The sequence below is a fragment of the Corapipo altera genome, unplaced genomic scaffold (assembly GCF_003945725.1).
Source record: "Corapipo altera isolate COAL_440 unplaced genomic scaffold, ASM394572v1 52b, whole genome shotgun sequence".
NCBI lineage: Eukaryota > Metazoa > Chordata > Aves > Passeriformes > Pipridae > Corapipo > Corapipo altera.
The window spans coordinates 3,205,333-3,227,799 of record NW_020884922.1 but is presented as its reverse complement, the minus strand read 5'-3'; the positions used below and the strand labels follow the sequence as shown (position 1 = coordinate 3,227,799).

At 41.2% G+C, this 22,467-nt stretch overlaps 1 protein-coding gene across 2 annotated transcripts in view; it reads right to left on the bottom strand.

The window, feature by feature from the left end:
- Nucleotides 1-21,768, bottom strand: part of BAALC (BAALC, MAP3K1 and KLF4 binding) — a 35,017-nt gene extending 13,249 nt beyond the window's left edge. For both annotated transcript variants that reach the window (XM_027656980.1, XM_027656979.1), the window contains exons 1-2: nt 21,547-21,768; nt 3,312-3,481 (exon numbers count right to left, since the gene is read on the bottom strand). In XM_027656980.1, the coding sequence (XP_027512781.1) occupies nt 3,312-3,481; nt 21,547-21,709 (333 nt within the window). In that variant the 5' untranslated portion in view covers nt 21,710-21,768. The remainder of the gene's footprint in view (nt 1-3,311; nt 3,482-21,546) is intronic.
- Nucleotides 21,769-22,467: the final 699 nt, after the last annotated feature.

The window sequence follows — 22,467 nt, the reverse complement described above, 5'->3', positions numbered from 1 at the left end:
CTCACATTGTTAATATGTTGTGGGAATTTGCCCTTACTTCCTACTGAATCCAATGCAGAAGTAATTTTCCAATCACTTACAAAATTAGGCAAACCATTTTCTCCAGCAGTATGCAGGGTACACACTGTAATTCTCAATTGTAGCCAAGTCTTTTTCAAATTGGATTAATAATTATGTAGTTCTGTTCAACCATATCCAACCTCACCAATTAATTTTTCTCTGTAGGCTAGTGGCTATGACAGCTGTTTGTGTTTTTCATTTGCAGCAAACTCATGGCTCTAGATATCAAGCTGCTGTGGAACGTGTCCCCACACATCTGGAGGTGCAGTATCTTGTGAAAAAATACAGCAGTATCCATGTCACCAGGGAATATCTTTGTACTACAGCAATACAGAGGTAATAAAATAGAGGTATAAAATAAAAATATGTGTAACTGATGTGTTGTGTGTTAGCAAATGGAAAGCGAAGTTCAATCCAATTTCCCTTTTTCATTTGCTCAGACCCTTTGGGTTTAATTTTGCCTCTCTCAGTGATGTGACTCCTGACATGGGACCACCTCATATGGGAAGGGTGTGATGGTTACACCATGTGCTGTGCTGAGGCACTTTCTGTCAAAAAACATCAAAAGATAAAGCTCAGTGAGGAGGAGTGCCCATATTGGCAGTAATTCACCAGAAACAAACTGTGTGCATGCCTGAGGAGCAGGGACACAGAGGGAACTTGTTTCATGCCTGAGAAAGGCATGAAACAAAGGGTAGTGTAGAGGTGTTGGAGTCACGCTCTGTTTAAAACAATGCAGCTAATGAAAGCTAAACCAAAGGAATTACCTAAATGGTGACCAAAAGCTGAATTACGCATCACGAACTTCAAAATGCATATTACTTTTCATTCCCTACATATGCTAATGATGTAAAACCTGTACATGCTTTACATGTATGATTAAAGTCACTCAAACTCCACCTAATCATGAAATTACATCAACTGAAACTTTCTTTTCACCACCCTCAAAGAAAACAATACAAATATGACTTAAGAGGGGAGGGAGGTCAGAGGAGACTCTACCTTTGTATCCTGGGATGGTCAACAGGCAGTACCCTCTACTCCCCCTTAGGGACATCTGTCAGGTAAGTTTTCCATGGTAATACTATTGTAGGTACTTTCTGATACCAGTGCATTTAGCAACAGCAATTTGTGGACCTTATTCTGTCACAACAAAATCAATAAACTGCACAATTTGTGAATCTGGAGTCTTATTGAATTCACCCAGACTTACAGCGAAACTTAGGCCATTTGTGCATCTGGGATTGCGATTGTGACCACACTGTGCCTCTGGTACCTTACCAGACTTACAGTGCCAAGCTGGTTACTCTAAAATATTATCTGTGAAGGTCTCATGGGGACTTGGACAGACAGATAATACTGACTAAGAAAGGAAAGGCCTGGCTGCCCCCAGGCCCACTACACTTGCAGACAAATGCAGAAAGCAAGGGGGTCTCCCTTTCCTAAATTTTTATGTGACAGAAAAATTGGTGTAGTCAGCAAGACTGCCATGGATAAACAGTTACAAAAGTATAAATGTGCTCCTTCCCAGGCAGACAAGGAATGGGCCCAAAAATTCTAGAAAGACAAAGCAATTATTTGTGCAGTATTGGGGACTCACTTATCACACAAAAGGAAATTAAAGAGTCCCTTCCTTCCCAAAAATGTCCTATACAGAATATGCTGCTTCAAAATCAGAAAATGAAGTATTAAAGTCATCACTGGCCTTTGAGAGGGAAATAAAAGAAAGACTGGGAACCAAAAGAAACAAGCTTATAACTGAAAATGATATTTTTAGGATTCTACTTGCTTCAGCAGAGCACAGGGAAAGACAATTATTGGAGAAATTAGGTAGGAAGAGCCCTAGTAGAGAGAAACAAGGTCTGAGAGAGGAAATAGGAGGAGGGAAAGGAACTGAATTGTTACTATCTTTGGAAATTGAACAGCTGCAGAAATGGTTACAGGAAGAAAAGGAGATAAAGCAAAAATTGGAAGAAAAGGTAGAAATGGTGCTTATGTGGGCTGCCAATCCACCCAGCATTGTACAGATAATGAAAGCATTTGTATCCCCTGGGGAATGGTGAAAAAGACAAAGGGTCAGTGGCTGCTCACTGTTGTCTGCAGGAGATGGAAAGCCAATATCACACCTCTAACTACTGCTCTGCCAGATTTAGCAGAACTGGTAACTCAAATTCAGAGAGCATCCTATGCATGGATGGCAACCCTAGATGCAAAAGATATGTTATTTATGATTCCACTCTGGGAACACATCAAAGCAAACTTCGTGCTTACCTGAAGGCAGTCCAATGTACCTTCCCACAGGGGTATAAATATTCACCCATGACTGAACAATCTGTGATTTCCAAAATTTTACAGACAGTCTCACTCCCTCTAGATGTGAAATTATATGATATTCCATTACGAGAAGACTCCCCTGAAAAAGTGGGGAAGCAGCAACATGAAGCAGAAGTTGAGATCCTCCGAGAAATGCCAAGGACCATGTAAAGGACTATATCTGCTACATCTGCAGACGACCCAGTAAGCAAAGAGGTCTCCCTTTTCTAAATTTTTACCTAATACTTTCTCATATGAGAAACCAAGGAAGCAGTAAACCAAGCAGTTTTTGGATTTCTTTAATCTGCAGCAGCTCAGCAGCTGCTACACAAACAGGACAAGTGGAAACCTGGGAGAGGCAGGCAGGTAGGCAGGCATAACAGGAGAAGGTTGGTCTTCGGTATAGCCCCAAATCCTAGGGTGTTCCTACATTATTGTTACACTGGATGACTCTTCTACAACATATATGACATATAAGTGAAGGAGAGGAGGGGGGAGGATCTAATCCAAAGCCTACCGAAGTTATTGAAAAGACTCTCATTGACTTTTTCAGGCTTCACGTCCAGCTTTGAATGAACCAGGGTTTATGCAGTTCACGTAGTTTAAGCAGAACAGCAATTAAGGAAAAACCTGTTCCCTTTCAAGTAATTCATCTAAACAGTTTGCACAATACATGCCACAGCTGGACTGAGTTGGAAAGGAATGAGTGTGGGGGCTTTTTTTTACTGTAACAATGTGTGTGTTACTCTGATTGGCAAATAAATATGAAATCTGTGGCCATTCAGGCACTGTCAGAGGTGCTTGGCTCAACCATGTTGTGGCTGTGGTGCAGCCCAGCACCATTCTCTCTTATCTCTTACACAGCAGGAAGATTGCCACAAAAGTTAGACCTGGATGAAGCTAGTGCTGAGCACCAGGGGACATAATTATACCCCTACCTCTGTGGTTTTGAAGCCATTCTGCCTCTGTGTCGTGGTTCCCATGCTGTGGACCATGGGGTTGGCACACTGAGAACCGCAGTTGTTCCTCTTCTCAGTGTTCAGCGTTCCAGATGGGGCTGATGCTGTAGTTACACCAGTCTGAGCCAATTTCCCATCCTCCAGAAGACCTAGTAGAGACACATGAAATTGGGCAATTAATACCAAGGAGCAATTTGCAACTGGCTCTGGCTTTCCCTTTATTTTTCCACATGTTTGTGATACTGTAAGTGATGCCAGGTGTGGTGCAGTACTACAGTCCACCTCCTTGTGTCACCCTTGACCTCACACTTGACATTATTTGCCCTTTTCCCTATGGTCCACTGCTCTGTGAAACACTGGCTCAGAAAACATGGAAAAACGATCAATGAGTGCAGCACATCAGTAGATTTTTGTCATCTGCAGATCTCCATTGGCTTCTCTACACACACAGCTCCTTGCAAGACCAACAGTTTAACTTAGGACCTGGAGAAGCTCCCCTTATATCTGTTGCAGTTCTGGGAAATGAAGGGGTTAGGTGAAAATGAAGGGGTTAGGTGTGAGCATGACAAATCAGACTAATATGAGTGGGAAGGTTGCTCTATTCATGGCCTTGAACATTTTTTTCACCAGAAGTTGAGAAAAGAAATTCAGGAAAAATACATTTCTTACTGTTTTGACTATCAGCAATCAAATAAATGACTGATTTGCTTTCTACTCTAGCTGTGTGGATATGCATGCATTGCACAACATGATATTGGACAGCATAAATGAATTTTCTCATCTTATTGCATTAACAAAATCAGTTGTCATTTATGCTGAGTGCAGAACACTAAACATCTGGTTGCAACACTGGGTCTAAAATACAAATACAAAGAGCAAGAGGGATGCATGACTGTAGCTCTCAATTTAGCTTTTGTCAAAGCTCATTTATGAAGAGCTTTATGTTAAAAGAGAAAAAAAAAAGGCAAATTTACTAACTGGCATTGCAGGTATCAAACCCAAAAGAATTAAGGGGTCACAGACACTAAATGAGAAAAAATTATCTGGAAAACCAATGACAAATCATTGCTATTTGAAGTGACATTGTATCATCAAAATCTTCTTCCACGAATCAGGTGGGAATTCAAACACAGTGTTAAGGGTATTAAAAGGGAAGCAAAGTCCTGAATTCTTTCTCAGAAATCTGTAAGAAAAGCTGCATTGTCAGTAGAAAGCAACATCAGTAGCAGCTAGCAAAGGCAATGACTAAAATCAATAAAGCTTCAACCAAATATTCAAAGCCTTGATATTGAAAATATTTAAAGTTTTGTGAATTAAATCATCTTTAAGGTCCCTTCTGATCCAAGCCATTCTATGATTCTATGAGTTAAGAAGTCTAAATACAAACTAGTCACTGCATTTCCCTGAGCAGTCAGAAGATGGAGTCAGAGTTTTCCAAAGACAATTCAACTTGCAGTGGTGGTAACTAATAATGCTAAGTCATCTAGTTTTTGATAGAAAACAATTGAGCTGAAACTTACTACATTATAGTTTATTTTAAAAAATACTTCAGCGTTTGGAAACTTTTCTGCTAGGTATAAAATCTAATTTCATTCTCCCATCTAAGTTTAGATGCAACTTCCATAAAAGAGTAAACCTCACCTCTCCTGCATCTCTCAAAATCCACACCTACTTCTGTTTTAGGTCTTCTGTCTTCCTATCACTCCACAGTGCCAAATGAGAAGCAACACAATGAGTTGGTGCAGAGCAGTAAGTGATACAGACTGGTATTGTAGACAAAACCAGTTATCAGGGAGGGAGATGGAAAGGCAATTAGCCATGTGTGAGTCAGAGCTCTAAGCCAGGAGTCCACTGCTTCCCCTTGCAGAGGAGCTGTGAGAACAAGCTTGAGCACAGCTTCCAACAGGCAAACTGCACTAGGCATTACATACTAATTCCATTAATTGAATCTTTGACATTTCAAACATATATGAATTACGAGTTTTATCCTTCTGTGGAGTCATCCTAGAATTTACTTTCCACTGTGTGTCTCTTTGGCCATCTGGCCTCTGACTAAATTGTCTGGTGAAACAGCTGTCGGCTGAAAAGCCATTTTGTTATTAAGCACAATTGTTCATTTATCAGACTGTGTTGCATCTTTTGGTCTCACACAGAACAATTTTTCTTGCATGAATCCATTTCTGGGGGCTGCTAGAAAATCTTGAACCTGAAAATAGTATATCTGGTTAATTTTTTGTCTCTTTTAGTGTGCAGCCTGAGCATCCTTGCTGCATTCTGCATTGCAGGGGTGAGACTTTTTTTTGCAACACTTGTCAGAAATAAACCAGGTATCAGTACCTGATCCTTCCACTATCACTACTATATTTTTATATGGATGACCTAGTGGTCACCAATACTAGGTAAAAAGCTTTTTTATTTTATCTTGAAATATGTTTGCTATTCTGAAGTTAAGAAACTATTTTAATTTTTTTTCATTGGCAAATAGATGCTTTAGAGAGTGTGCAAGAGTTTAAAGATTTCAGTGACTTGTTCTTCATGTATGAGCACTGAGCAGAAATTACAATGAGAATGCATGAGCAATGGAGTTAAGAGCACAAGGTTTGCTCTTATAGAGCACCTTCTTATAGACTAGATACATAACACAAAATGTTGATTGTAAACCAGAGATGATGTTAAGAAAGGATTAGGAACACATGGTTGTTCTTAAAATAGCGAATACTTTTGCATTGTTATTTAGGGTTTGCCACAGTACACAAAAATGGAAGAGTTAACTCTCTTCTTTTGTACTATCTGGAATTTACAAGCCAGCAGGATAGCAATACTAAGGGTCTTGCCTCAGTGCCATCTAAACCAAGAAAATTGTTGAGATATTTATGCCATCCTCACAGCATGGATGGGTTCGATGAACTCTTTAGTCTTTCACTGCAGAACTTCAGTTTACACCAGTTGTTAAATCACCGTAGAGATTTAAACGAATGGGTTCAGTAATGTTGTTCTCATTGCCATGTTCTTTGCCACAACACCCTCCTGCCAAAAGTCTGTGGGCCTCTCGAGGCCAGGGAAAACCGCAGATTCCATCTCAATGCTCGTCAAGTATTTTATTTCCAAATGAACTGGCAAGGCTAAAATATTCTTACGGCTCCATTCCCAAAACCAGGGTTTTTGGGTGATTATTAAATACCCATCAATGTGATGGTGAACCTTCCATCAGGAATGGCTAGTCAGTGTTTGGGGAACTGTTCCCTCTACGGAGAAGAATGGATGACAAGAGGCAGGTATTTCATTGCATGTAATCAGATTTATTTACAACAAGCATACATGAGTTCTCTCTCAATGGTCGCAGGGAGAACACCCCTGCAGGAGCCACACTTGCTCACAAATCCAAGTCCATCTTTCCAGCACAAAATGTGTTTAAAAGAACTTGTCCTCTCATGGCAGTGCTCGCTGCCAGCTTCCTCTATGCTAGCTTGTTGGGCTGCACAGGTGCGCCAAGTCCTGCCTTTCTTACCAGGCCAATAGAATCCTTTAGGCTGCAGTTTGACAAACTTTTTTTGAGAAGCATCAGGGGAAAAATGGGTTATTTTAAAACTGAAATCAATCCCTAGTTATTCTTCTCCGAATGACGCGAGCAGTCAGACTGGCACAACTTGGGAGGTAGCACAGGAATCGAAACAAACAGCTCTGCAATAAAACAAAACAAACCTGACCCCCACTCATCCAGCCACACTCGTTCTTCTCACTGAGCTGCCTTGCTGAGCTGTCTAAATCTTCAGAGGTATATTCACATTGCTACCAGCTACACCTATGTCACGGGACAGGTAATTGTTTAGTCCATTTAGCCTGGATTCACCAAAGCTTCCCATTGTGTTACAGCAGAAACAGTGTCCCAGAGCCGACGACCGGGATCAGGATGTGATACAACTGACTGATACAAAGGTGCTTTTTTTTCTAAAATGTCTTTCACTAAAATGTCTGATGATTTACACCAAATGATGGCAGTTCAAATAGGTTTGGTTTTGTGTATTTTCACATGCACAATTTGAATAGATTTGAAAAACCAAATTTGCCCGAGTTTGGGTTTGGGGTTTTTTTACCCGACTAAAACACTGTCATTAAAGTACTGCCTTTTGTTCAAGCTTCCCAAAATATGAAAGTTTGGGAAAATTTGGATATGCACAATAATCAACTCCAGTCATTACCTTTGACAAACAAAAACTAAAAATCCATCCCTCTGGATATCTGGGTATGTTTTAGCTGTTTCACAGCTCACAAGAAGGACATATAAGAACAGTTTTACTATTATGTCAAAACGTAATGAACATAAAGCCACCTAAAATCAGAGACATCTCAATATAAATAGGAAGATCAGACAGCTGGGATGATTTTGTCTGAAATATGTATTCTATGTGGAGAACAACAGGCATATTAAAGGTAATATAAACTCCTAGAAGACGATAAAGAGAACAGAACATGTTGATTGCCACTACTAACACAAAAACAAAGGCATTGGGATTTTTATATAGCTCATATAAACACTACAAATAAAATTAACTCTCCAAGAACTGCTGCTACTCATAATTAATAGTTTATCCTAACATTGAATATTCAGGTTGCCAGTGGGACACCAAGTTTTTCAAGTCTTTCCAGATTAACCTCTTACTCTCTCTGCTGTAAATGTAATGAAAAATTCAGTGTGTCCAAGCAAACACCAAAATTAGTTTTTAGAAGGAAGGCTTGAACACATCAATGCTTCTCCTATCTTAAGTCTCTAAAATTGTCTTTATTAATTATTCATAGATATAATCATAATGATTCTTTTTATTTCACACTATTAAGTCATGTATTAATGCCAGGTAGAACATGGCCATTTTGTAAAGAACAGAACTTTTTTTCATAACAGAATTGTAGGCTGTAAACTCTTCTGTATTGTGCAAAGGCATCTTTCAATTCTTTAATGCCACTTGGAAATCTGATGCAAATTCACCAATGGATTTAGAGGATTCTGTCCATAATGCCTGTTTTTCTCTGATGACTGTAGTGCATTTATATCATAACTTCTCTCTCAACATCTCCCTCTCTGCCTCAACTGTCCTTCTGCCAGGCTGCACCTCACTTTTCTAGGAGCAAGAGTCACCAATTCCCATCTCCAAGCACGTTCTATGAAACCTCTCAGCATGTGCTAGCATGTGTTCTTTTGTCTACATTCCCAATAATTTTTAAATTTTGAATGAATTTTCATAAACTGCCAGACAGCACCATCCTTATTTTGTAGTTTAGGAGATACATATTCAAAATTGCAGTCTGAAAAACTGCTTATGTCCATTCAAAATGCTTAAAACATGTAACTCTAAAAAAACCCCACACATTCACACAGGGAGGGAGGAAGAAAGCTTTTAAAATAATCCTTTTAGTAAATAGGATGTTCATCACAAAGAAGTAAAAAAAGAATGTAAAATGTGGAATGGTAATTTAAGACATTAGATCTGTATTTTTTATTTCTTCTGATTTCTTTTATTATAAGGAAAACACTAGTGATCACAAAACCAAGGATAAACATTGCATACATGCTGCTCTGGTTGTTCATACAGCCTGGTTACAACTAAGAATTTAAACTATTCTTAATGACAGTATCTCAAAAAGAGGAGAAGAAATTTTTACTCTTAACTCTTTCTAACCTAATGTTACCGTAGAAATAAAGATGATGTGAAGGGGGGGAAATTACATGATTAATTCAGTTTACGAAAATAAAACTGGTCTAAAAAACAAAGTAGTGACATGGATTGACAGCTGGCCCAGAGAGAGAGGGACAAAAGAGAACTAGGGGGAGTGATTTTGTAGCCCTTAAATATCAAGACCACAGGAAACTTCTCAAACCACAGATAAAGGTAGGTCTGCCTGGATCTCTTGCACAGACTTCATCAAAAGAGTACATCTCAGTAAGATTCAAGATGACCTGTGACAAACAAAATCAGCAATGCTGCAATAGTTAATGCTGTCAAGAAGTTTGGGAGGGGTGTGAAGCCTCGTAGCAAGGAGACAAAGTTAATCTTAGCCAAAAAATCAGATCTTTGTGGAAAAAGTTATTCCATGTTTGTTTGTTATGGTATTCTCCCACTTGAGTTTAAAGCAACAGGCAGTGACCAAATCTGGACATGAATTCCCACCCAGATCTGCTCTAGATCTGACTCAGTACTGTGTGTGACCCTGTGCTGTCATGTGTTCTGTTATGGAATAACAAGCACACACTTGTTTAAAGTGGGCAGCTGTTGATTAGTACACTAAGTTTATATCTATGGAATCAACTACAGACACAAACCAGTGAGGTTCAATTTTCTGGTTCAGCAACACCCTTTTTATTTATCGTGACTGTTAACTCATGCATAATGCCTAAGATGCTGGTTTAGAAAATGCCTGCCTAATAAGATGCTGCACTGTAAAGATGGACTCTCAGAAAATTCACAGTGAAGACAAACGAAGAGTGTTATCATCACATGCAGTTGCTTCCAGAGGAAATATGTGTTTGTAATCATCACCGAATTTCTTGCTTTCAATGCTATAGACTGTCAGTAAGTACAGAAAGCGCTGAAATACCTGTTCCCTCTGGCTGTTTTCCTGAATTGCTATATATTTTTGGGAAAGCTATGCATCTACAGGCCTGAAGGTTGCTTTGTGCTCCTGCTTCAGAAACAACAGATAGCATGGGTCTGATAAAAAATGAATGGAGTGGAGGCTGTGAAAAATGTCAGGTTTAAGTCATTTCCTCCAAAGCAGTAGCCTCGACGATGAGGCCAGATGCTCAGGAAATCTGCAATAGCTCTTTTCCCTAATAAGACAGAATTTAGAAACTTTCAGGCATAGCAGAGAGTGAGTTTATAAGCCAGGATGAAGGATCCAGAAAATCTGCAGAGGGATAACCTGCTGCAGCAGGGAAATGTTATCAGAAAAAATGTTTTGGATCAACAAATACAATAATGCAATAAATTTGCTGCTCAGATGTTCAGAGAATCCAGAATGATTTATCTGAACTCTAACGTGATATAAATTTTAGACAGTGAAGCAAAATACAACAAATGTATTAATGCCTTCCTCAAATTCTGGAGGTGGTTCCGAAGCTGCCTCCAGCCAGGCAGGGCTGAGCTGTGCCCAGCCACACCACCGGTGTGGGGAGGCAGTGGGGAGCTCTGTGCCTTCCTCCCTGCTTCCAGGGATGCTTATTTGAAGTCAGCTCACCCTAAAGCACAAACAGCCTATCAGGCTGCAAGCCTTACATGGCCTGATTTTCCAGGTACAGGTAGATGCTAAATCTTTGCATATTGTATGTTTTGATTTCAAATTGTGATTCAGAATCATGGTACAACTATCTTACATGCAAATCTAAAAATGTTGCAACCACGTCTGTGAAACAAAGGTTAATTGTTATATTTATTCCAAATAGGAAAAGCATGCTGCAACACTCTTTAACAATGTGTGGTCATTTCAAAGCTCAAGACAAAGGATTCTACATGGCAAATAGATTCCAGAAGTTGAATAAAAGGGAATTGGTCTGACCATGAAGGGAAGATAGGAAAGGTTAACTTAATAGAACTATAACCATGGTGCTAGGCAAGGACTTAATGGCAGACAGACAACAGAGTTTGATGTATGAAGATACAAGTTCTGACAATTGGAACAAGATGGAAGAACTGAATTTTCACTACATTGCGGAATACGGATCAGCTACATTTTGAAAGGCATTGAAAGCTGAGTACATTTTTTCCTAGGAAAATAATGAGGCAGAATGGATTAAGCAACTAACCAGTGCCACACGATGTGCCAGAAACAGATCACTCATTCCTCCACAGTGAAAAACTAACACACAAATAGCAAACCTCTGAAATGCTTTTCATAGTACTCCATTTTAGAAGGATACTGCAGGGATCTGCTTCTCTACATGCAAATATACAGCCTATGTCTCAGTACTGCCTATGAAAAATACACCTTAAAAATTATACCCTCCACACACAATACCTTACATCACGGGTGTCCAAATTATGGCCAATCAACCCATTTTCCAAAGATGCTGGCTTTTGGCTCAGTTCCTGTCTGACTCTCTCCTTAAAATGCCAAGACAGAAGTTCCCCTCACAGGAGAGCACTGTGTGAAATGGAAAACAAGCAGTAGGCTGCTGGCCCCCTCTCAATCATCCTTCCCCCAGGGGTGCCCACCCAGTTTATAGATGGGTTCTGAACAGTGGCTTAGAGCTGTGGGTGTTCATGTGGCCTTTCCCTCTCCTTTACATGGTCTTTCATTCTTCTTTGATGTGTTATAATGAAACACACTCATAATGTTTCAGGCTAATTTCCAACATAGACACATAAAGTATTACTATCATTCTTATTACCTAGCTAATCATGCATGGAATTTTAAGATGAGCAGATAGCATCATTTCAATTAATACACTGAGGAGCAGCAAAAATATTTAGGCAGATTAAACATAAATCCTTATGAAAAACATTTAAATGTACATGAAATTTGAGCTGAAAGGACTCTTCAGTTTTGCTCACCAAGGTTCAACTGCTGGAAATTGAAGCTAAAGGTTCCAGGTAATACACTGTACATTTATTTTAACAAATAGTGATTAACTAGTGGCCTAATTTACAAAGGCTTAGGCAAAATGTCAGCCACTGGAAAGCTGTAAATTCAGTCTGAATGTCCCAAAAATATGCTCCATATGGAAATTAACAGAGGAAAGACCAGTGGGCTGTATGGCCAGCTGACATTCCAGCCTTACAGTCTATGAATATACAAAAGGACTTAAGTGGCTCACGTTATGACTACAATCATAAACTGCTTTGGCTCAAAGTATCTGTATGCATGTGAAAAAGTCATCACTCACATCTAGTGTTCGCCCTAAAATGAGGGCAGTTGCCACATTAAAACCTAATGTCATCAGCCATCAGCAATCCTTTAGATATATCTGTGACATTTTTTCCATCTTTTCCACAGGCAGTGTAAGCACTTAGAAAACACTCGGGCACCAGCATTGTGCAAGTGGCAGAAATTAATTCTTTTAGTGCTGCAAGTGCTTGAAACAATTCAGATGGCCCACCTAGGAAATACTAGCAGTTTACAAGAATGACAATTGCAACAGGAGGACAATATTCAGATGAAATGTGCAGAGAGAGAAACACAACCATATACATTGTTAGGAGACTGGTAAAAAAAAAAGTAATCAAAATATTTCAGTCAGTCAATAAAGAATAGGCTGATTCTTTTTCTCTAGCATCTCTAGCATCTACCCAAACAGGCTACCCTGAATCCGTGTTCTTCCAGGTGGAATGAGAGGCTCAACATTACTTCTTTTTCATCAGCTCCTTAAAATTCTAGGCTCAGTTAAGCAAACAGCAACACAGAGGGGCTCAGTGGATCCACAAAAAACCTTAAAATGTAAAATCCTGCCTCACAGCTACAGTTGCCCACGCTAACCGGTAAAACACCACTCCTTCATCTACTTGTTTGTTTTACTTTTAACCCATATCTTTCCTAAACAGAAAAGGCAGTGTGACAGTCCAGGGAAGCAATTATCCATGTATTCATCAGTAAATAAAATTGTACTATTGATTTGTGTATAGCAAAGGACCAAGCCACTTGTTTCATGAGAGACTACTGCTGAAAAAGGTACACACTCATCACACAGCCTTCGAAATCTGATCTGCATACTGCTGAAAAGAGGGCTGCTTTGTGCGGCTCAAAGAAAAACCTTTACGATAAACGCATGGCTTCGACCATTACATTTCTGTATTTTGATTTAAGGTAAAGCCCAACTTTCATTCCCAGATTTCTTTTAACTGCAATCAATTTATTTCTGTTTTAAACTGCAGGAACACCTGAGGAAAAAAGTGGAACTGGTAATATAATTTCTGCTTCTGTGAAGAAATATATTTCTATAACTGACTACAGATAAAGACAAGAGAGATTTCTATCACTTCAATGCTGGATTACTGCAATTTATGCTTAATGTGGGAATTTTGGAAATTTTAATCAACAGGCAATGAGGTAAACTGCACTCTGAACTGTATTTCCTGTATGCAACATATTGAACCTCTGCTTTGAGATTGGCAGGAGTCTTTGCTTAAAGCTAATTCAAATTTTATCTGTTTGCTGTGAACTCTACATTCCTAAACTGAAAAATACAGGATTAGAACTGGCTGGAAAGTGTAAATTCATTCCTAAGGAAAAGAAAATGAATTTTTAAATGTCCTGAATCAGCATATGAAGGGGTGGAGGTGGTCATGGGGAGAGAGCATTTTCCACAAGAACAATAATTTTGCAGAGCAATTCACTTCTGAGCATCTTGCAGGCAGGATCTGTCACTGACAAAAGCCACCACTCAGATTTCCTGCCTAAATCCTTTCAGACACTCTCCCTCTCTCACCATCCCTACTCCCGCTGCAGGCTCTTCCCATAGTTACTGACAGCCCTCTCGCTCTAAGATTTCAATGCTGCAAGAAGAGATTTTTCCACAGGAAAATAATTTGGAAAGATGGTTTCAAGTAATCTCTCCTGCAAATCATCTCTATCGATGCTCAACAACCTTCTGCTTTCTGACAGCTGGGAAAGCCTTTCATGTAATTCAAGTGTTCATGCACATCATATTTTTAGTGAATTTATTTTATCAGTGGGTAAATTATTATAATGGGGTGAAGTGTGAGTGATCAATCCTACTAGGTTTGCTTTACATTGTAGGGGGTTTAGCAAGACTTTTGGCCATTAACTAAATGGGTGTGAAGCAAAGAGTAAGAGGCCTCGTGGAAAAGTTTGTTTCTGGGGTTTTTTTTCACAGCCTTTGCAGTGTTTTGAGACAATCCTTGAGTCAGAAAGTGCAATAGAGAGGCTGCTGGGGAAAGAAGAGGCAGCTCCTGCCTTCCTCTCCTGTCACAGAAGTATGAGGCAGCTGCTCCCACCTGAGGCACCAGGACCTGTCAGGAGGATTCAGGAGGTACCTGAATGACAATAACCACCTACCATTAAACAAGATCAAAGATGTTCCAGCAATTGAGTCTGATACATCTCACAAAATAGTAAGCTGAAGGTTCATGATAGAAGAAAATTTCCCATCTCTCAAACTATTTTTGACACTTTTATTAAAACTTCACTTGCTATGGATGCAAGCTTTTTATATGAGAATTGATATTTATTAAAAACAAAATAATTTAAAAATACTTTTAGAGGTGGTGGGAGAGATTGCTTAGTACAAAATAATGGGGCAAAAAAGTATCAGTGATATTTTTTAACTGAAAAGTGAAATTAAGCCAGTATTGTACTTTCAAGTGACAGCAAAGATTAAAATGTATGCATTGGAAGAATTAACAGCTCAGGTTAGTCTGAAAAATATGGTCATTACAAAAGATTATACTTATCATAGAGTCAAATTTTTATTTATCATATGAGTCCAATTTTTCCAATAATATCAACGCTGTTTTGTGGTGCAATAAATACTGTTTTAGGCCAGTACTGTAATCTTTGACTGGGCTCTATGCTGAGCAAACCCCAAGTATATGTGTTGAATGGGAAATGTCAATGTTGAATGTTTTCAGGTCAGTGCATTGACAACAATCATTTATTGCAGAGATTACCCATTTAATTCTATTATTTCCCTCTGTTGCTATCCAGTGCTCTTTATAATTTCCTGATCCATAGACTGGTGCAGAATTGTTATTTTTTTAGTGGCAAAATTAATTTTTTTTTAAATTTCTAAGAGAGGCATACAGCTGGGTGGTGCATCAATGTTAATTCCCTTTGTCCTGCAACACTTCCCACCCATGTCCGGCAGACATGCTGTGAGAAGTTTGACTAGAAATCCCTAAAGCATATGGGAGTGGTTAACTCCTCTGAAGCAGCAGGGGCTCTGGGCTTTTCTGTTGTCTTGATTCGTCTCCACATTTGGTACTGAGTTTGTACTTCAGTACTGACAGCAAGGTTTGCTGTTTTTGTGGTCCTCCAGAGGTGTAGTGGAGAATGACACAAAAGTCAGTACCACTCAGAGGGAAACCTTTTGAATAACCCTACCAAATCATACTTTCATGAAATTCAGAGGGCTTTGAACCCACTCATCTTCCTCTTGTTGTACAAATGGAACCACCTACACAAACCCACTCAAGGACCACTCAAGAAGTGCTTTCTGTGTTTAAGAAATTGATCCTCATAAATGTTAGCACATAACAAGTTGATGTACAAGGTAGGGGAGACATTTTCAGAAAGAAGGATGCTTTCTGAAAGCTAGATGGTAAAAATTAGATGCAACGCTTTCTCTCCTTACTCCTCAGATGGACAAGGGAGAGAAAACATAATGAAAGGCTCATGGGTTGAGATAAGGGCAGGAAGAGATCACTCAGCAATTACTATCATGGGCAAAACAGAATCTACTTGAGAAAATTAATTTAATTTACTGCCCATCAAAATCAGAGTAGGATATGAGAAAATATAAACCTCTAAACCTTAAAACACCTTCCCCCCCCCCTCCCCCCCTTCGTCCTGGGCTCAGCTTCACTCTCTATTCTTCTACCTCCTCCCACCAGCGGTGGGGGGGGATAGGGAAAGGGGGCTGTGGTCAGTTTATCACATGTTGTCTATTCCAACCCTTCCTCCTCAGGAGAAGGACTCCTTGCACTCTTCCTCTGCTCCAGCATGGGGTTCCTCCCACAAGACACAGTTCTCCATGAACATCTCCAACATGAGTCCTCCCCATGGGCTACAATTCTTCACAAACTGCTCAAGTGTGATTCCCTTATGGGGTCACAAGTCCTGCCAGCAAACCTGATCCATTGTGGGCTCCTTTCCCCATGGGTCTGCAGGTCCTGCCAGGAGCCTGCTCCAGCCATAGGGTGACAGCCTCCTTTTGGCATCCACCTGCTCCAGTGTGGGATTTTTCAGGGGCTGCAGGTGGATCTCTGCTCCACTGTGGACCTCCATGGGCTGCAGGGGGACAGCCTGCCTTCCACGGTTTTCACCATGAGCTGCTGAGGAATCTTTGCTCTAGTTCCTGGAACACCTCCTGCCCCTTCTCCACCAACCTTGGTGTCTACAGAGTTGTTTCCCTCATGTATTCTCACTCCTCTCTCCAGCTGCTGTTCTGCAGGTTCTCCCCCCATCACTTCTTAAATATGTTATCCCAGGGGTGCTACCACTGTTGCTTATGAGCTGAGCCTTGGCCAGTGGTGGGTCTGTCTTGGAGCATGGGCTCCACTGGGCATGGGGGAAGCTTCCACCATCTTCTCACGGAAGCCAACCCTGTACCCTGCTGCCTGCTACAAAACCTCATCATGCAAATGCATTATATTATTATATCCAGCGTCTGGACTAACATGGAATAGGGAATTACTGTAATATGTCTGCAGTCCAGGAAGAGGCTGCATTTATTCACTTTTACTGTCATTCCAAACAGTAATAAGATCATCTCCTGGAAATATCACATCAGAGTCACTGCTTCAGTTGTTTATTAAACCTACCAGATTTTGAACCAACCCATTAATAAAAATGCATGAGCACAAAGAGATCCTGGTATACACATATAACACAATGATCCCTCTTAACCTAAAATAGACTGTTTATTAAATACTTCTCTGCAGTCCGATTCACAAGAAACCCTCTGCTGCACCAAGTTTATCATTTACAAACTGATGCTTATTCACCTCTGTTAAGCTCTTAACTTTGTGCATACCTGGTAAACTGGTAAACGAGGGAGCGGATGACGGCAGGGCGGCCCAAGCCAGCACCAGTCCCTGTTGTCATGGCAACTGGTGCTCGCACAGCCCGGCCCTCGGCTGCCGCTGCTCCCAGTCCTCTGCTGCAAAGGATGGAAAACCGATTTTCCAAAACTTCTGTACCAAAGGTTACATCCAAAACACCATATTCTGCGTACTGAGTCTTGATCAGAGCCTAGCTACAAATACGGGCCTGATCCATAAAACTTCCCGTAGTTGTCAGCAATCAGAAAACGGTGGAGCAGCAGCATGAGCCAGTCATTTAGCTTCAGAGAACAGAGCAAGAATTATTCATAAACACTCAAGTATATTAAGGGCAATTATACAAGACAAACTGTTAGCCAGCCAGATTGCTAGACAGTGATAAAATTTCTCCTGTATTCCTCTTGTTTTCTCTATTTATTTTACAAAGGACTCAATTCTTTCATTTCATAGGGATTTTGCAAATATCTTCACTGGACAGATTTCATTTCTCACAGTCCACTGACTGCAGTTATGTTTGCTGACGCCATGAGCAAGTTCTTCTCCGGAGTGCATGAAGTGAGTCTGTGCCAAACATGGATAATGTTTTTCTTTAATACGATTCAGGAAAAAAAGACTTTTCTATAGAAATAGTGAAAAGTAGAAAGCATAAAAAACATTTTTTTTTTAGCTGATACTGTGAGTCACATAAAGACTAAAATTCAACAAATGTTTTACTAGTTGAGAAACTGTATGAGGCCTGAGCTTTATGCAGCTTTTCATTTCTGATATAAGAGAATTATTTTTCACTTGGTTGGTACACCATTTCAAAATTAATTACTCTTATTTGCATTTCAGTAACAATCCCCAGCCAAGACTGGGGTCTTACTGTGCTGGTTGCTGGGGGAAAGTAGTAAGGAGAAATCCTGTCCTAAGGCATTTGCAGCCTATGAGATAAACCCTGATTGTAAGGGCTCTCTGACCACAAAGCAACATGTTGCTTTATCCACTCTAAGCACCTTCAAGTCTAATAAGGAAAAAAAAATTGAATACAGCAGCTAACTTAGCCAATGGAAATGGAGAGAAATAGAAATATGATGACTTAAAGCCTTCTTTAAAAAAAAAAGAAATTAATCTTTGTTTGTAGTTGATTTTGAATGGGTTTATAAAACACTTTTACAGTTCTGGTTTCTTGTAGGAAATTGTGCATCCTAAATTACTAGGCTACACATATACATTAATATATATATATATATCAGGAAGTTATCCCAATGTAACACAGTGGGCTGTGCAAATGTGTTCCAAAATACTTGAAAGTTTTTGTATGGTTTTTGTTAAATCACTCTTTTCCCTGTGGTTTGCTTGTAACCCATGGTGACTGACCTGGGAACTCGCCTGGACCCGCAGATTCTTACTTCCCCAGAAAGTCATTACTTGTGCTAACACTTCCACTTAGCTGAATCAGACCCTCTAAAGAGAAGGCAATTTGTGCTAAGAGTTGCAAGGATCAAGGAACGGTTACTAAGCAGAAATGCAGTCTATTATTTTTCCCAGCTATAGCCTACGCAATAGCTGAATCCTGTGAAAAGTTCTTTGCTCTCATAGCAATGGATGTTCTTACGAGAAATGGCTCTACTGTAGGGGCTCATTGTGACTCTTTTTCCTCTCCTGTGGAAGCCACTCGTCCTATGAACAGTATGTACACTTGTCTTCTAGAAGATATCTTACAATTTCACCATCTGCAGTGCTTCATGAAGCTATTTAGTACTTTTCTATCCCTCTTCATCTTTATGAATTTATCCTGTTTATCATTACCAAAACCTCAGCAGCATACTGCAACAAGTAGCAACCATCTATATTTGTGGCTGTTAGTGACTTCTTGTGACCTAAGTTACTTCTTGTGAACTTAAAACCATCTATTTTATTTTAGCTATATTATGACAACTAACATTGTCCTAAAAGTATTCCTGAAAAAAATAGGGAGATTACAATAAACTTTATTAAAATGGATGTAAAAAATCAAGTAGGGAAGTTAACAAATATTCTAAGAAAGCATCAATTGAAATGGAGCAAATGGAAAAGGAAATGGTAAAATACTTCCTTCCTAATTGAATAATATTTTAACTTTCAAATGTCTTTGTTTAAGGTACAAAGATTTGGCCACAGAAATACATACAATTCCAATGAGAGAAGGCACAGAAAGCTAAATGTACTGGCTGACAAAGAAAGAAGGATATAATGAAATCTGTGGTGGGATTTGTGGGGGTGAGATTACTCAGACTAATATAGGATAGTTCCTACCTTTTCCTCATTGATACACTTGCTAATCCTGCATACACTACATTCTTTCATCCCTGAGTGATTTACTCCTCATTACATTTTGATGTCCAGTGTCTGTTGTTTTTTCCATTTAAAAGAAACGTGTTGACAATCACAGCCACCTCTTACTGCTTTTGTCCTTTTCCCAAAATACTTCCTTCATCTTATCTTTACTTCTCTCTCTTCACAGAATTTCACCAATATATTCCAAGTGAAAAATGAAAACAACTTCATCCTCTTTTCCCCATCCTCCTTTGGTGCCCCCTTCCCTGGCTGCCTCCCTTTCTGTGTCCCAATTACAGAGTCTTCCTACCTTGACTTACATCAATGTCATGTCCCATCTCCCCATGACCCCCATCCTGCTCATGTGCCCTCCCTTACTCTTCCCTTTTGTCTCTCAATCTTAGGTGGTTTTCAGTTCTCACAATAAAGGCATGTTTTCCTCCATACTTGACCTCATTTGCCCCTCCAATTTCTCCCTTTCATCTGTAAATTCACTTAACATGTTTCTAGTTCCCTAGAGTACCTCTACTTATTCCTTTTCCTTTCTTACTTCAAACCTTACCCTACTATAGCTCTCCATGAAGTACTTTACGGCTTTCAAGGCACTAACTGGGAGCAGTGTGTGCTCCTCAGGTTCCTTAAGCTGCCACCACCAGAGCTGTGCTGAAGAGTAAATCTTGCCCTTACTTAAGTCCTACAGTTCCTTAGCTCCTACTAGTCTGTCCTTTCCTCATTCACTTTCCTCTAATCTCTTCTTTCTTGTAAAGTTTCTCTTACCCTAATCAGTCTGTGTTGGACTTGAGTGTTGTCCTCGTCTCCTTACTGCTGGTATTCTCATCTCTAAATACAAATTCAACTATCACATGTTTCTGGGAAGAATACTTACTGGTCTATCTCTTTATTACCTCCTATTCAATATCAAGTCTTGGACTTTCTAGCTTCTGTTTATTATGTTCAGGCACCAATTCAAAGTAAACATGGCTAAGATAACGCTAATTGTGGATAGAGAGGTAAACACTCACTGTGTTTAGCCTTCATGGCTGGAGACAAGACTGACACCTGTCATTCGAACTTACTGGCCAGCACTGTCTTAAACGTCTTTAAATTCCTGATATGATCTTTAATATGGCATTTCATAGACACATTCACCTTCAAATTCTCCTAATTTCACATGTGATTACTACAAATTCTTTCTTTAGCCTTCAGGAGTAAAACAGACCACTTGTGACTTCTCCCTCCCTGTCGTATTCTGGTCAGCAGAGAGTCATGATCTCTCTATTCCAGATGACCTGTGCTGCCCACCTTTGTGAATTTTCACTCCTGCACTTCCATAATTTCTTTTTGGTGCTTTGTCACTTGCTATAAATCTCTGTAAAGCTACTGCTTTTCCTCTGAAGCTGCCTATAGGCATTTACTACTTTATATGGAAATTATAATCTATCTGGAGCAGTGACCACTTTCACGCTGTGTACAATATGAAGCATGATGAATTTCTGGAACTAGGCTGAGATTTCTAGGTATTGCTGCAATACATAATAATTCTTAAAACATTTAAAACTCCACATCAGATCAGAGCTCCTTATTCCCTTTCCCATATCCGTCCGTCTCTACTGTAATACCTGAGGTTCACAGCTAAGGATGTGTCACACTGACAAGATCTGGGAAATTCAAACTTGCAGGTCAGCTTCTGTGCAGCCCACCCTCTGGCCAGTTATCTGCAGATCAGAAGGTATCAGAGGTAGTGTGGAAGAAGGCTGCGCACCTCTTCCTTAATTCAAACCTATTTCCTAAATGACTTGTTTTGCAGAAGAAAAAGCCACGTATTCCACAGCAAGACCCTCCAAGACCAAGTTCTCTTCCATTCTGGTGACGTTTTCCCACAGCTGCAGGCACTTAGTGCTTTCGCTCGTAGCCGAGCACGGCCGTGAGCGGGTCTGGACCCTGAGCAGCTCTGTTAGCGCAGTGCCCGCTGCCGGCCGGGCAGGGCAGGCGCTCCGAGCGCTACGCGGCTTTAGCGCAGACTTGGGCGCCTGCATTTCTCGGCGGGAGCGGAATATGTTCCCCTCGCAGCAGGTAAAAGGGGTGCACACACACAGCTCCGTGCACGCACACGTGTGTGTGAGGTGTCTATACAATGTGTGTCACGGCCGCTCCCCGTCCCGCGGGCCCCCCGCACCGCCCGCACTCACCGGGGCGCGGCCCGCCCTGCTCCCGCCCGGGCTCGGCGCCGCCGCCCTCCTGCTGCGGGCTCTCGGAGTCCGTGTTGGTCAGCCAGGTGGACTCGGTCTCCCGTGTCCAGCTCTCGTAGTACCGGGGTTCGATGGCGTCGGCCCGGCTGCCCCCGCAGCCCATGGCGAGGCCCCGCTCACAGGCTCGGTCACAGCCGCCGCCCGCGCACCATCGCACTGCCGGGCACCGCCGGGCACCGCCGGGCACCGCCGGGCACCGCCGGGCACCGCCGGCCCCGCTCACGCCCCCCGCCCCATCCCTGCTCCTCCGGCTCTCCCCGGCTCCGCTCGTCCTTCTCCCCCTTCTCTCCGGCTTTATTATCTCCGCTGCCCCCCCCCCTCTCCTGGCTGTCCCCTCCCCTTCTCCTGCCGTTACTCCGTTCCTTCCCCTCCCGCTTCTCTCCACTCTCACATCCCACCCCCTCCCGCCCCGGCCCCTATCTCTCCCCATCCCCGGGTGTCCCCCAAAAGCAGGCATTGCTCCTTCCGCCGTGGCGCTGGCTCTGCAGACACACACCGCGGGCGGGAAGCGCTCCCTTCTCCCCGGGTTATGGATCTGTACGGGCAGGATTTACTCGCACATGCCAGCGTGCCACAGCTAGCAAGGCACAGCAGTCCTCCCGGCCTGCGCCTAGCAGCAAGCGCATGTACCCTGACTGGGTCTTGTGCTCCGTTTCACTAAACCATTTGTCCTTCCCTGATTTAGCCGGGAGAGCCTTGCTTCCACCTTTAGCGTTAGCTGGTTTGCTGCTGTATAAAGGTGCAATACTAAGTGCTCAGCTCTAGAAATACTTCCACTCTTTCCTCTTGGATACTCACTTTGGGAGGCAACAGAGAATATGAGATATCTGCAGAACAGACAATGATTTAGGTTTATACTCA